Genomic DNA, 14,752 nt, shown 5'->3' with positions numbered 1-14,752 from the left:
ACACTTTTGCTTCCTCCACCAATAAAAACTGTCAGCCACAAAATAGGCAATAGTGCTTTAAGTGGCGCTAAAAAACCAACAATCTATCAATCAATCTCTTTGTAAAGTTGATAACCTTAAACATACACAAAAAGATCTGCAATTATTTTCATCTCAAAGCATATAACTGATTTGATTTAATATTATTTTTCATCCTAATTGTTGAAAGAAAAATAGAATTATTTTTTATTGAAGACAATTTCTCTAATGAAAATTGATGAAAGAAGTAATATTATAATAAAAGTACATATAAGACTTATAAAAGTGGAATAATTTCTTCTTCCGTCACTTAATATATTCATTGAATCGTCTTGTGGAACTCCATTCCTTTGTCTAGTGTCGAGTCACAAAAAAGACAAATGGAATTGTTCCAGGCCTGTAGACTTGTAAATCAGAACAGACGATTGAAATTATAGTTAATATGTACTTACAAAATATTGCAAGAGCTGTATAAAGATTTGAAATAGAGTAATTTGTGAGTTTTATTGGAAAATTATGTCCAACTACTTATTTTATCGGCTCCTTGTATTTTTCCTGTGGGAAGATTATTTATGTGTTTCCTACCTATGCAGACACTAAGATTTCCAAATGAGAAATGATATGTCTAATTAGATAAAGAAAATTGCTGTGAACAAGCAAAGGTTTGGTAAGATTTATTATGGAAAACAGAAATATTCTTCAACTCCTCCACAAACTGTTTGAAAAATGGGGCATAATTTTAGGTCAGATTAAGACAAAAACAGCATAAATCTTATGATCTGTTTTCATCAGTAAACTTCAATTTTATACATTGAGCCCATTTTTTAAAACTTTTCTCAAGTGAATATGGTTTGTTGATTAAAACTACTGAACTAAATTTTGAACACAGCAGAAGACAAACTTAACCATGATGTGATAAAGAAGATTAAAAATTCAGAATTAAACAGAAATGTAAGGAGATTTTTATACTAAATGCTGATAATAACAGATTTAAAAGTATGGATTAAAATTTTGAAGCTTTATTTTTTTAATATTTTAATTTCCTTGCTACATGTAATAAGAAATAACAGAATTTGAGAAGAATTTCATTTTGATTGTACATGTATTATCAACAAGGAATGAAATTACTGGAAACTCAAATTAAAGAACATGATGTTTGACAAATGGAAAATCTTGGAAATTATACTTTTAAAAACTAAAAGTATATATCATATAAAATTGTTTTTTCTGATCATTAATGATAACTATAGTTACATGGTTTTTGTCGAGCCTGCGACTTTTGTTTCAGAAAGATCGACATAGGGATAGCGATCCGGCGGCTTTATATTTTAGAAGGTGGAAGACCTGGATCTTCATACTTTGTATATAGATGCCTTATGTTACAAAGTTTCTGTCTGTCAAATGATCATTGTCCTTAACCTTATGTTACGAAGTTTCTGTCTGTCACATGACCATTGTCCTTAACCTCATTTTCATGGTTAATTGACTACTTGAAAAAAAGTTAAGATTGTTTGTAATGTTAATTTCTCTCTTATTATGAGTAATAGGATAACTATATTTGGTGTGTGCGTACCTTGCAAGGTCCTCATGCCCGTCAGACAGTTTTCACATGACCTCGACCTCAATTCATGGATCAGTGAACAAGATTAAGTTTTGGTGGTCAAGTCCATATCTCAGATACTATAAGCAATAGGTCTAGTATATTTGGTGTATGGAAGGATTGTAACATGTACATGTCCAACTGGCAGGTGTCATCTGACCTTGACTTCATTTTCATGGTTCAGTGGTTATAGTTAAGGTTATGTGTTTTGGTCTGATTTTCTTTTACTGTATGCAATAGGTCTACTATATTTGGTGTATGGAAAGATTGTAACGTGTACATGTCCAACTGGCAGGTGTCATCTGACCTTGACCTCATTTTCATGGTTCAGTGGTCAAAGTTAAGTTTTTGAGTTTTGGTCTTTTTTTCTAATACTGTATGCAATAGGTCTACTATATTTGGTGTATAGAAATATTTTATGATGAACATGTCAGTCTTGCAGGTTTTATTTGACCTTGACCTCATTTTCACTGTTCATTGCTCAGTGTTAAGTTTTTGTGTTTTGGTCTGTGTTTCTTAAACTATAAGCAATAGGTCAACTATATTTGTTGTATGGAAGGATTGTAAGCTGTACATGTCTGCCTGGCATGGTTCATCTGACCTTGACCTAATTTTCATGGTTCATTGGTCAATGTTTAGTTTTCATGGTTAATTCTGTTTCTTAGAAACTATAAGCAATAGGTCAACTATATTTAGTGTATTGAATGATTGTAAGGTGTACATGTATTTCTCCTTTGGTTTATATGACCTTGACCTCATTTTCTTGGATCATGTTAAGTTTATGTGATAGTTGTAGTAAAGCTTTATATTTAGGACTATCAACATAATATCAATGGTTAGTAAAGAAGGCGAGACATTTCAGCGTGTGCACTCTTGTTTGGTCATTTTATGATCATAAAAGTGAACGCAGCAGTTAATCAAACTCATAGTTAATTCCTTTAAGAATTTTTGAAGTAAAGTTATAGTTCTGCACAAAAAGACTGATAACAGTAGCCTTTACAGTGATATTTATATTTTTTTGTAACTGGTGACTGCCAAATTCCCAATACTTTTCTTGGCATTTGCTGGTTTATTACTGTCTTTGAGTATGGAAAAATTTACAATATAAGGTCAATGTCAGAAAATTATCAACTTATATGTATGAGGCTTAGAAACTGGGGAAGTGTGAGGTTTAGAAAGCCATTCAACAGCTTCGTTCTGAATACAAAAAAAATTATGTTTTTCAGACATTGACCTAAGATTGTTTTTATACTCAGCTAAAAATTGCTACTATTATATTTATGAGAAATCTAACACAATAAAACTTATTTTTCTTCCCTAAACCAACCCCAGATTGTGAAGAAAAGTGACGTGACATGAAATTGATATTGCACGAAATACTCTTTTAATAATATATTTGGTAGATAAAGGCAACAGGAAGTGCTCTAGCTGCAGTATAAACAATTGTAACAAGGATTAAAATTAAATGGAAATAGTCATGTTTAAGGATGTTCACTCCTCTAATTTTAAATAACAATCTTTTTAAAAGACTGTTATAAACTGATATGATATAAATAACAAAACTTAAAAAGTAGAAAAAAATGATGGGTCAGTGTCCTTGTTTTTGAGATGTAATCATTTTAAATTTTCGCGGGAAATGATTATCTCCAGACTTTTCATACATTTTACATTGGCACCTTTTTTCTTTCAAAAACTATGATATAATAACAAGGATTTTATAAGATTGTCAAAAATGGCCTTTTTAAACTATATGTAAGAAAAGTAGGGGTTAGCGGTAAAAAATTTTATTGGCACTGCATGGATAAAACTAGATTTAAAGGGCCTTTAGCTCCGAGATATAAAAAAAAATTAAAGTTTGATTTTTTGTTCAATCATTAATGAAAGGGATATAGTGAAATAATAATTTGCTTTTAACAGCAAATTTGGTTCAATTTTGTCAAAAAAATACCAAGAAACATCGCTTTATGAATTATTTACTTGCAAGTGAATAATTCGGCCTCATTGAATCCGTATTCATGTGACCTTCAATTTAACCCCTTAGCTGGAGATGGGTTACACATGTATTCAGCTATAAAAAGGAAAAGAATGTCAACATTGAAAGTAAAACAAGGATGAACCATTTGGATGACTGATTCGATCCACAAAAAATCATTCTTACATAGGTTAAAACGATGATAAACATACTTTTTAACCTACAATATGAAACCAAACAGACCAAGAAAAATCCAATAGACCAGTTTCACATAAGCTACTAATCAACGCTGATCTCGAAATCTTATGTGCGTTTGAGTTTAAATCTCGCGATAATTAACGATATCAAACATGACAGGGGGCTACTGATATCTAGCAACACAATAATAAATCAACCGATAATACAAATCTCTCTCTCTCTCGTGGTGTATGCTGGAGATTATTTAATTTTAAGACATTGGTAATCGTTTATTTAATATATTTAGAATAAATAGGTTGACCGTTTATACAGAGAATAACATAAATTTAAAATAAAAAGATCGAGTATGATTGCAAACGAGACAACTATCCACCAGAGCCAAATGACAGATGAAAGCAACCATATGTCACCATACAGCCCTCGACAATTAAAAAATCCTTACGGAATAGTACGCTCTAAATGGTTCCGACATAAAACAATTTAAATGAGAAAACAACTAATCCTGTTGCTGTAAGGAGTTCATAACAGATGTGTTTATGAGTGAAATGGTTTTAACACAGTATTAATCTTTTAATTGCTTTCTTTTCCTTACTTTGCTATGTACATTGCTGTATGTCAGTTTGATTTTTCGTGAAAAGAGAAAAATATTTTGATAAAGAGAAAACAGCCTAAACATCAGAAATTCATTTAATTTCAGTTCTGCTCCAATTTTTCTTAAATACTTTTTACATTGTCTTGTGACATGCATGTAAAGGGTTACGTCCTATATACATATAGGTTTAGTATCATAGAGTCGAACTTTTAATTTTCTTTTAAACAAAAACAGGTTACTTTTATGGTGAATTTTGCGTGAATGAAATTTTATGGGTACAAGGACAAGTTACCGGCACTACTAAATAATCGAAATTTCCACTAATGGTAGTATGGGAGTATAAAGTTTAATGAAAATTGATAGAATTTTTAATTTTTTATACTCTTGTCAAAGATGTAGTACATAATTATTGTGATATGCTAAAAATATGAAAAAACACAATGATAGGTCACCGAATTTGTTTTCAAGCTATATGCTGTGAAAATATGAAACATTTTGTATGGATTAAACAGAGACATTTTTTAAGGTATCATTCTATGAATATTTGAAGGTAAAATAATTGATAGAATTCCAAAATAAAATGTTAGAAAATAGCTCTTATAAAATGCGTTCAGAAAACCAACAGAACACTTTCCTATTAATTGTAATAGACACATAGTAGACAGGGCCCTGGCTCTGTGTTGAAGACCATACTTTGACCTATAATTGTTAACTTTTGATACATTGTGACTTGGACTGATCGAGAGTTGTCTCATTGGCACTCATACCACATCTTCTTATTTGTATGTACATTTGTTTCAAATATTTCTGTGTCAGTGATGTTTTAGACGATCATGATATAAATGAAGTGAGATATAAGGCAGTTTTAAAATACGTATCAGAAATACAGGTTTATCTTCAATTTTCAAACATCAGACTATAATACAATGCATTCAATATCATTTTAATTTCTAAGCTATGTTCATGATCAACTTCGTCTTAGCAGAGGTTCAGTGCCAGCGGCCAGAGTAATTTTCTACATATTTTCAACTTATAATTTTTCGTGCCATTAAAAGTAATTGAATATCCTGTATTTACAACGCTTTGCCTTAAAATAAGATCAAATGCTGAATGACCCCCTCCTAAATTATTTAAATATTCCCAGTGGCATTAACCACACTGCCTATGATATCTCAGTGTAAATAAGGTACCAGGGTTAACATTTTAAACATTTGTATTAGGGGATGACCATTTGATTTTCGGGAGGGGGGGTGTTAGAAAATTAAAATTCTAGTAGGAGTTTAAAATAAATAATTTTGACCTAGGCATGATGGAAAAGAATGATCTGCAACACAAAATACAGGAAATAATTGTGTACAAAAGTTGAAAAAAATAATCAAATGGTCGCCCTTTTTCAGTAACTGTATGTACAGAAAAGGGTACGTTTTTATCAATGGTCACCTAGTGAGATTATACAAGGTGAAACAAGGATTCCACATGGCTAGGGTGTTAATTGCCTTCTTAATTTATGACCTAATACTATGTATATGAAGTGAGCCCCGCTTATTTATTTAATTTATTCTTCCGGTTAAGTGAACGATCTCAGCATGAATTCGTGACAATTATAGGTACAATTAATATAAAGCAAGGCCGCATATCAATTCATATATCACTGCAACCAACAACACAGCAGTAGTCCATTTTAAAATCTTTTAATGTGTCATTGTTAATAATTAAAGTTGTCTGGTCAATATACATTTTATATTTTGATTCAAATGATGCTTATGTCGCTTGGAAATGTAAACGCAAACACTTAATCAGATGATTGTTTTTCCAAGTCTGCATGGTCACTGCTTACAACTGTGAGCCCCCAGTTGATGAACTCTCGGGAATTATCGCATGATTTCATAGTTTGGCTAATTAGATTAGACATGCGCAGTTAAATGTGAAACTGGTGTATTGCACATGGTCCCCATCTGTTTATATTTATATTTATGTTCATATCGAGTTATAAGACCGTCGGCAGTCTTCACAGGTCATCTTGATGGTTAATTTGTTGCAGTCTTGACAGAAATACACACGAAATGTAGATACATATTATTGAGTCCATGCATTGTTAATTGTAAATTTTTATACTTTTTGTAATTTGGATATACGTTTTAGTATGTTATAAATCAAATATGAGAATTTGAGTCAAATCATTGAATAATGATTAATATCTACACAATAATATTAATTCACATTGATACAATCACTGATTGCATGCTATCTACAATTCAACATGGACTAGTTTGGACATTTTTATAGCAATTCAAATTTACTACCTATCACCTTTAGCATCGCAATTACAATAATTATGTTACTGAATTTGCTCACATGAGAAAATTATATTATATTTGAATTTATTATTTACGTCTATACTTAGTAATTGTTCATCCTGGAGATCAGTCTGGTTTCTGTTTCATTGATGTCAACTCTACAACCCCTCTGAGACCATTTGACACAAATCTTTGATATGATTATATGTCACCATGAGTAACTGACTATACTTTATACTGTCATTGTTATTTAAAAATTCTTGTGGAAGTTATTGGACTTTGACACATTTTGTACTATTGTAAAACAATGGTACTTTGTAAATACAACTCCTTGAAGACTGTTTAGATGATACCATACTTTACGGTCATTTTGATTTGTCAATTTTCGTGGGAGTAAGTGACCGTACTGAGACCTATAATGGTTTACTTTTATAAATTTTGACTTGGATGGAGAGTTGTCTCATTGGCACTCATACCACATCTTCTTATATCTATTCGGACTATTCTCTGCCAATTGCAGCATACTTGATAATAGCTTGTGACCACAACTCAGATGTGGTAGAATTTGTTGGTATCTTGTACACTTGACCATATTTTACTGCCATATTAGTTTGATTCTTCAATTTTACTTCGTCAATATAATGTATGCATGTAATTCAAATTGTCTGTTAAAATCACTACCCCTATTACTGATAAAGAACAGCTAGAAAATAAATAGGTCTATGTCATATGAGAATCATATTTCAAGAAAAGATGGTAAATTTATATGTCTTTTATGTGACTTGCATTGATAACTTTTTTCCAAGACTTAATTGAATTTGTAGAAATCTAAAGGATGGTGACTGACTCCCAGAAGAACATTTATTGTCATGTTTACTACACATAAGATATTGCTATCATTCTTTATTTCTCCTGTGGGAAAAACCAATGCCTGGTTTATTATCCCTTTGAGAAAAAAGTTATTTTATTATTATAAATAATTGATAAATTGACAACTTCAAAATGCTACAAATGAAGGGGTGAAAAGTCCAGTTCATTCATTAGAAATGACAATTGAAAAACAGCATTAATGGGGAAAAGTGACATAGACAATAAACAAATTAACAAAATAGATCACACAAAGATTGACAATCATGTCCTGTAGTTGTGGTCTTGAACTTTTGAATGATGACTTATCAGTCTTAATTAATTATAATGAAGAAATCATTAGCAGCTAATATTTGAGTAAATAAGAAACAGAAGTGATGTCAAGGAGCTGTCTGAATTTGTCATATAGTTTATTTTACTGGATGAAATTTCATACAAACATAGGACAAATAATTGTTATAGTTTATTTGTCATACAAAGAAAAGGATTATTGGAGTACTAGTATACTTTACCTGCCTTGCTGAAGGTGGAAGCAGGTCTAGTAACCGCTCGACTCCATCCGTTTGTCTGTCTGTCTGTCCGTATGTAATATCATCAAAGTTTTCTTGGCTTCTATGAAAGGGAATGATTTAACATCTGGTCTGCAGCTATATAATGTTAAGTTGTAGCGAGTAAGCAATGTTTATATCTGCCATATATCCAATTCCTGTTAGCTGATAGTTTGAAATTTGATAAATACTCATTGTACAAGGAAAATTTTCGTCAAAGGTTTCTTGGCTCCTTTTGGAGGAATGATTTAATATTTGGTCTCCAGCTTTATAATGTTGACTTGTAGCGAGTAAGCAATTTTTACATCTGCAGTGTAGCGACTTAATGTTTGATGAAAGTTTGAAATTTTACAGTACTCATTTTACAAGGAAAATTTTCAATGTTTTCTTGGCATCAGTGAAGGGAATTATCAGTTATGTTCCAGTATACATGTTACCTCAATCAATTGCATGCAGTGGCGCAAGTCCAGACTCAGTATTGGTCTTGTATTCATGTTTTGCATGTATACTGGTATGCAAGTACGCTAGGTCTGCTAGGATATTGGCCTACAGCTATATAACTCATCAAAAATCATTTGACTGTTTGGTTTATGATTTAAACAAGGAATTGACTGTTTGGTTTTTGATTTAAACAAGGATTTGACTGTTTGGTTTTTGATTTAAACAAGGATTTGACTGCTTGGTTTATGATTTAAACAAGGATTTGACTGTTTGGTTTTTGATTTAAACAAGGATTTGACTGTTTGGTTTATGATTTAAACAAGGATTTGATTGTTGTGTTTCTGATTTAAAGTAAAGTTTGAACTTTTGAATATTGTCAAGTTTTTCTTCCGAGTTAAGTTCTCAGTTACTGAATTACACACAATTTGTAAATAGACCTTAGTGTCTGTTAGGAATCTGCAATACTTGAATTATTGACATCATGCATAGAGCAATGACTTAATTGCTTTGTGGCTTCAGACATTATGATATTAAAATTTGACAGGAACATCTGTGATGACCAGTAATATGGGACAAAAAGTGAATAGGTGTATAGGTATGAGTATGCATCTCACAAATAATATCTATCTATTACAAAAAATAGGTCAACACATGAGTGTCTTTATTGAATACACAGTAACTCTTTTTTATTGTTGAGCCTTCGACTTTTGTCGAAAAAGCGAGACATAGCGATCCTACATTCCGTCGGTGTCGTCGGCGGCGGCTTCCACAAATATTCACTCTGTGGTTAAAGTTTTTGAAATTTTAATAACTTTCTTAGACTATCCTGGATTTCTACCAAACTTGACAGAAGCTTGTTTATGATCATAAGATAATATTCAAAAGTAAATTTTGTAAAAAAAAAATTCCATTTTTTCCGTATTTTACTTATAAATGGACTTAGTTTTTCTGCCAGGAAACATTACATTCACTCTGTGGTTAAAGTTTTTTAAATTTTAACAACTTTCTTAAACTATCTTGGATTTGTACCAAACTTGGAAAGAAGCTTGTTTATGATCATAAGATAGTATCTAGAAGGAAATTTTGTTAAAAGTTTGTTCCTTTTTTTCTGTATTTTACTTATTAATGGACTTAGTTTTTCTTCCAGTTAACATTACCCTTACGAATTTTTGTTTTAAAGATTTTCAGTTAATGTAAAGAGTCTGTAAGAAAACAAGCAAACCATTAGAATGCATTTTATGTGTCAATTATTTGTGTTTTCAAAAATATTGCTTAGTGTACCATTAGAATGCATTTTATGTGTCAATTATTTGTGTTTTCAAAAATATTGCTTAGTGTTTAAGGAATGACACTACCATAGCTAGACAGTTGCTGCCGTTAGTTGGGGATTAGAAGGTCACAAATGCAGTTTTATTGGCGACATATAGTGGAGACGTTAAAACGGATATTTGTCACTGTTGATTATTACATAAAGATTACATCAGAATTCATCTTATATAACAGTTCATTTGTATAACATGTTTAATCATTATTATTAAGTCTTATGTAAAGATCACAGTCCTGAACAAGATCAGTGTCACAAGGACATCTATAAATTCCTAATTAACCTTTTTGCAGGATTGATCAGATTTCTAAACAGTACAGTGAACTGGAGGATGAGTTCCGTATGGCATTACAGATTGAAGCTAGTAGATTTAATGAGGTAATAATACTGTCTGTGTATAAGTGCCTCATGTTTTAAATTTATATAACTGACTTTTATCTTTGGAGTCAATACTCGACAGATATGGTATAATTTTTAGTTTCCCAATACATAGTCAACACACAAAAATTGACAATTGAACAATCGAAAAACTTTTAAATTCTTATAGTAAATGGCTGTGTTACAGTCTTTACTGAATTAAATACTGGTTCGATTGTTTTATTGTGTGTACCATTATTTGACTATATTATACCCTGTTACCCCCATTTTGATTTGACAATTAGGAAGTAATTCGACTTCAACAGTTTTGACCTATTATTGCATAAAGATATCTTGTAAATGCTACTCCTCTGAAACAGCTTGCCTGAAAGCTTCCATATCTTATTTAGTAGTATTGAATGTCATCATGCACAGTTAACCTTATTTACACCCAATTTTATTTGCCAAGTTTTGCTAGAGTTATGGGACTTCAAGGTTATGGTCTTTTGTACCATATTGACCTAATGACATTCTGAAAGATTTTTAACAAATTATGATTTAGGTTGTAAAAATGTAAAAAGTTGAATTGATGTTAATGTTTAAGTTTCCTTACATTTGATACATAAGAAAACTGTCAAAATCATTAAATCATTTGTTTTTTAGCTCATCTTCATGTGAGTTTTTGCCCTCACTTTGCGTCTGTTAAGTTTTTGGCTTAAATCTGAAAAAACTGAAAATAGTAACAGCAAATCTGACAGGGGAAAAATTGATCAATGTCAATCTCATGCGAAACTTTCAGAAAAATCAGACTACCGGTACCCATTTTGGAGTCATTACCCCTAAAATGTAAATCTTTGGCAAATATAGCAGTTTTTGTCGAGCCTTCGACTTTTGTTGAAAAAGAGAGACATAGCGATCCTACATTCCGGCGGCGGCGGCGTCCACAAATATTCACTCTGTGGTTAAAGTTTTTGAAATTTTAATAACTTTCTTAAACTATCCTGGATTTCTACCAAACTTGGACAGAAGCTTGTTTATGATCATAAGATTATATTCAAAAGTAAATTTTGTAAAAAAAAAGTTCCATTTTTTCCGTATTTTACTTATAAGTGGACTTAGTTTTTCTGCCAGGAAACATTACATTCACTCTGTGGTTAAAGTTTTTGAAATTTTAATAACTTTCTTAAACTATCCTGGATTTCTACCAAACTTGGACAGAAGCTTGTTTATGATCATAAGATTATATTCAAAAGTAAATTTTGTAAAAAAAAATTCCATTTTTCCGTATTTTACTTATAAGTGGACTTAGTTTTTCTGCCAGGAAACATTACATTCACTCTGTGGTTAAAGTTTTTAAAATTTTAACAACTTTCTTAAACTATCCTGGATTTGTACCACACTTGGACAGAAGCTTGTTTATGATCAAAAGCTAGTATCTAGAAGGAAATTTTGATAAAATTTTGTTCCATTTTTTCCATATTTTACTTATAAATGGACTTAGTTTTTCTTCCAGTCAACATTACATACATTCTGCAGTTTAAGTTTTTAAAACATTTATTAGATTCATAAACTATCCTGGATTTTTACCAAACTTGGACAGAAGCTACTTACAATCAAAAGATAGTATAGAGAGGAATATTTTTATTAATTTTTTTCCTCATTTTTGTTGAGCCTGCGATTAACACCAAAAGTAGGCGAGACACTGGGTTCCGCGGAACCCTTACGAATTTTTGTTTATTGTTTTTTTTTTGGGAGGGGGTTCATTTTAGCAGTACTCAAAGTATTTCTAGTTGATTATATATATTCATTAAAAGCATAAAGACATTAGCTAACAGATGACGGGCATATCATGTGTTCATGACACAGCTCTTTAACTATGAGGTTAGCAGATTTTGGAAATCCTTATGAATATTAGGTTTTGGAAACCCTTAGGAATATCAAGTTATGGAAACCCTTAGAAATATCAGATTTTGGAAACTCTTAGAAATATCAGGTTTGGAAATCCTTTGGAATATCAGGATTTGGAAATCCTTAGACATATCAGGTTTTGGAAATCCTAATGAATATTAGATTTTGGAAATCATAAGGAATATCAAGTTTTGGAATTCCTTAGGAATATCTGGTTTTGGTAAAATTCTGTAAACTTCTTTTGAAACTAAAAAAATCCACACCTAGCTATATGGTATATGGGGAACTTGGTAGGTATCCTTTGGACATTGATATTGAATTAAAGATAGTATCTTATTGGTGTAAATTAGTATCTGCTAAAGAGACTATGTTATCTTCTATTGCATATACACTATTATAAACACTATTTACTGTTAATAATGTATGTACATTTTTTGTAAGTAAGGTTAAAAATTATATTGGATGATTGTGGTCTTTCAAATATTTGGATTACTCAATGTTTTGGTAACGGTATATGGTTAAAAAATGGATTACAAGACCAATTCAAACAGTACTGGAATACACAATTACAAGAGTCTACTAAAGCAGTTAATTACAGGATTTTTAAGTTAGAATTAAATTTTTAAAAATATTTTGAGATCTTGGATCTACACGAAAGTATTATTTTATGTAAATATAGAACCACAAACCACAGACTCCCAATAGAAATAAGTAGGTGGAATAATGTTGATAAAAATGATAAAAATGTCATCTTTGTAATCTTGGTAACATTGGAGACGAATTTCATTATCTGCTAGAATGTCCATTTTTTAACGACAGTAGAAAATTATACCTTGAAAAATACTATTTGGCTCATGTAAATACATTAAAGTTTAAAAAATTGATGAACAAATTAAACATAAATTCAGAGCTAAAAAGATTATGCAAGTTCATAAAGTGTGTAAACAAACATGTGGATCCTCCTGGCTAAAATGTATATTATTTTGAAACCACTGTATTGTATATAAATGTTTGTAAATAGATGCAATTTTATTCATGTACATATCGTGCACTCTCTCTGTACCTATGTATCTGCAATGGTTATGAGAATAAAGATATTGTTATTGTGGTAAATAAAGGCAACAGTAGTATACAGCTGCTCGAAATTCATAAATTGATTGAGAAAAAAACAAATCCGGGTTACAAACTAAAACTGAGGGAAACACATCAAATATAAGAGGAGAACTACGACACAACAGAAACACAACATTAAAATGTAACACACACAGAAACGAACTATAATATAACAATGGCCATTTTCCTGACTTGGTACAGGACATTTTAAGAAAAAAAATGGTGGGTTGAACCTGGTTTTGTGGCTAGCCAAACCTCCCGCTTTTATGGTAAGCTGTAGGAAATCAGGTTTTGAAAATCTTTAGAAATATTAGGTTTTGGATATACTGATTGGAATACTAGGTTTTGGAAACCTATAGGAATACTAGGTTTTGGAAACCTATAGGAATATAAGTTTTTGGAAACCCTTGGAAATATCAGGTTTTGGTAACATGTAGGAAATCCGGTATTGAAAATCTTTAGAAATATCAGGTTTTTGAAACCCATTGGAATACTATGTTTTGGAAACCTATAGAAATATCAGTTTTTGGAAACCGTTAGAAATATCAGGTTTTGGTAATCCTTAGGACTATCAGGTTTTGGAAATGCTTAGGAATATCAGATTTTGGAAACCCTTAGGAATATTCAGTGTTGGAAACTCTTAAGAAATTTCAGGTTTGGGAAACCCTTAAGAATATCAGATTGTGTAACCTTTAGGAAAACCAGGTTTTGGAAACCCTTTAGAAATATCAGAATTTGGAAAGCCATTAGAAGTGTCAAGTTTTGAAAATCCTTTGCAATAACAGGATTTGGAAACCCTTAGGAAAACCAGGCTTTGGAAACCCTTAGCCCTTAGGAGTATCAGGTTTTGGAAACCCATAGGAATATCAGGTTTTGGAAACCCCTACAAATATCAGGTTTTGGAAATCCCTACAAATATCAGTTTTTGGATTCCTTAGGAATATCAGGTGTTGGAAATCATTGGAAATATCAGGTCTTGGAAACCTGTAGCAATATTATGTTTTGGAAACTCTTAGGAATATCAGGTTTTGAAAGGAAAGTAATCTTTTCAATGAAATGAGTTGCTACATAAGATAAACCCTGTAACAAAAACCTGAAAAATCATTTTCAAGTCTGCACTGGATTTTATATCAGAAACCTGAAAGAACCCACTGAACCATTCACATTTGAATAACATTTAAAATTACAAATTGTAATGAATATTTGGAAATTAAATTACACAGAAAAAGTATACATGTAATTGAGTTCTAAATTTTCAGTAATCTAGGCAATGTTCTGATCACTGAGGGCAATTAATTTTATTTTAAACGCATTTGAAATTAAAAATTAAAGGTTACGTTGTCCATAACAGATGTTTTTCCATTTATACACAAGTTGACATTTAAGTAGTAATATGATCAAAATGACAGAAAAATATTCAACTTAAGAATGGAAAATGAATGATATACATTCTTCAATTTTAGTCTTATATTAAATGTGAAGATATTGTAAAATATAAGTTAAGGGTAGTTGATTGT

The 14,752-nt window shown here is 31.1% G+C and overlaps 1 protein-coding gene across 11 annotated transcripts in view; it reads left to right on the top strand.

The window, feature by feature from the left end:
• LOC127703103 (leucine-rich repeat and coiled-coil domain-containing protein 1-like) overlaps positions 1-14,752 on the top strand; it is a 127,992-nt gene that overhangs the window by 98,613 nt on the left and 14,627 nt on the right. For all 11 annotated transcript variants that reach the window (XM_052207534.1, XM_052207545.1, XM_052207538.1 and 8 more), the window contains one exon: positions 10,151-10,235. In XM_052207534.1, coding sequence (XP_052063494.1) covers positions 10,151-10,235 — 85 coding nt within the window. The remainder of the gene's footprint in view (positions 1-10,150; positions 10,236-14,752) is intronic.

Source organism: Mytilus californianus, unplaced genomic scaffold (genome assembly GCF_021869535.1).
Source record: "Mytilus californianus isolate M0D057914Y unplaced genomic scaffold, xbMytCali1.0.p SCAF_5, whole genome shotgun sequence".
Classification (NCBI taxonomy): Eukaryota; Metazoa; Mollusca; class Bivalvia; order Mytilida; family Mytilidae; genus Mytilus; species Mytilus californianus.
Note: the sequence above shows the minus strand (reverse complement) of the source record. Positions and strands in the feature narration are given on the sequence as shown.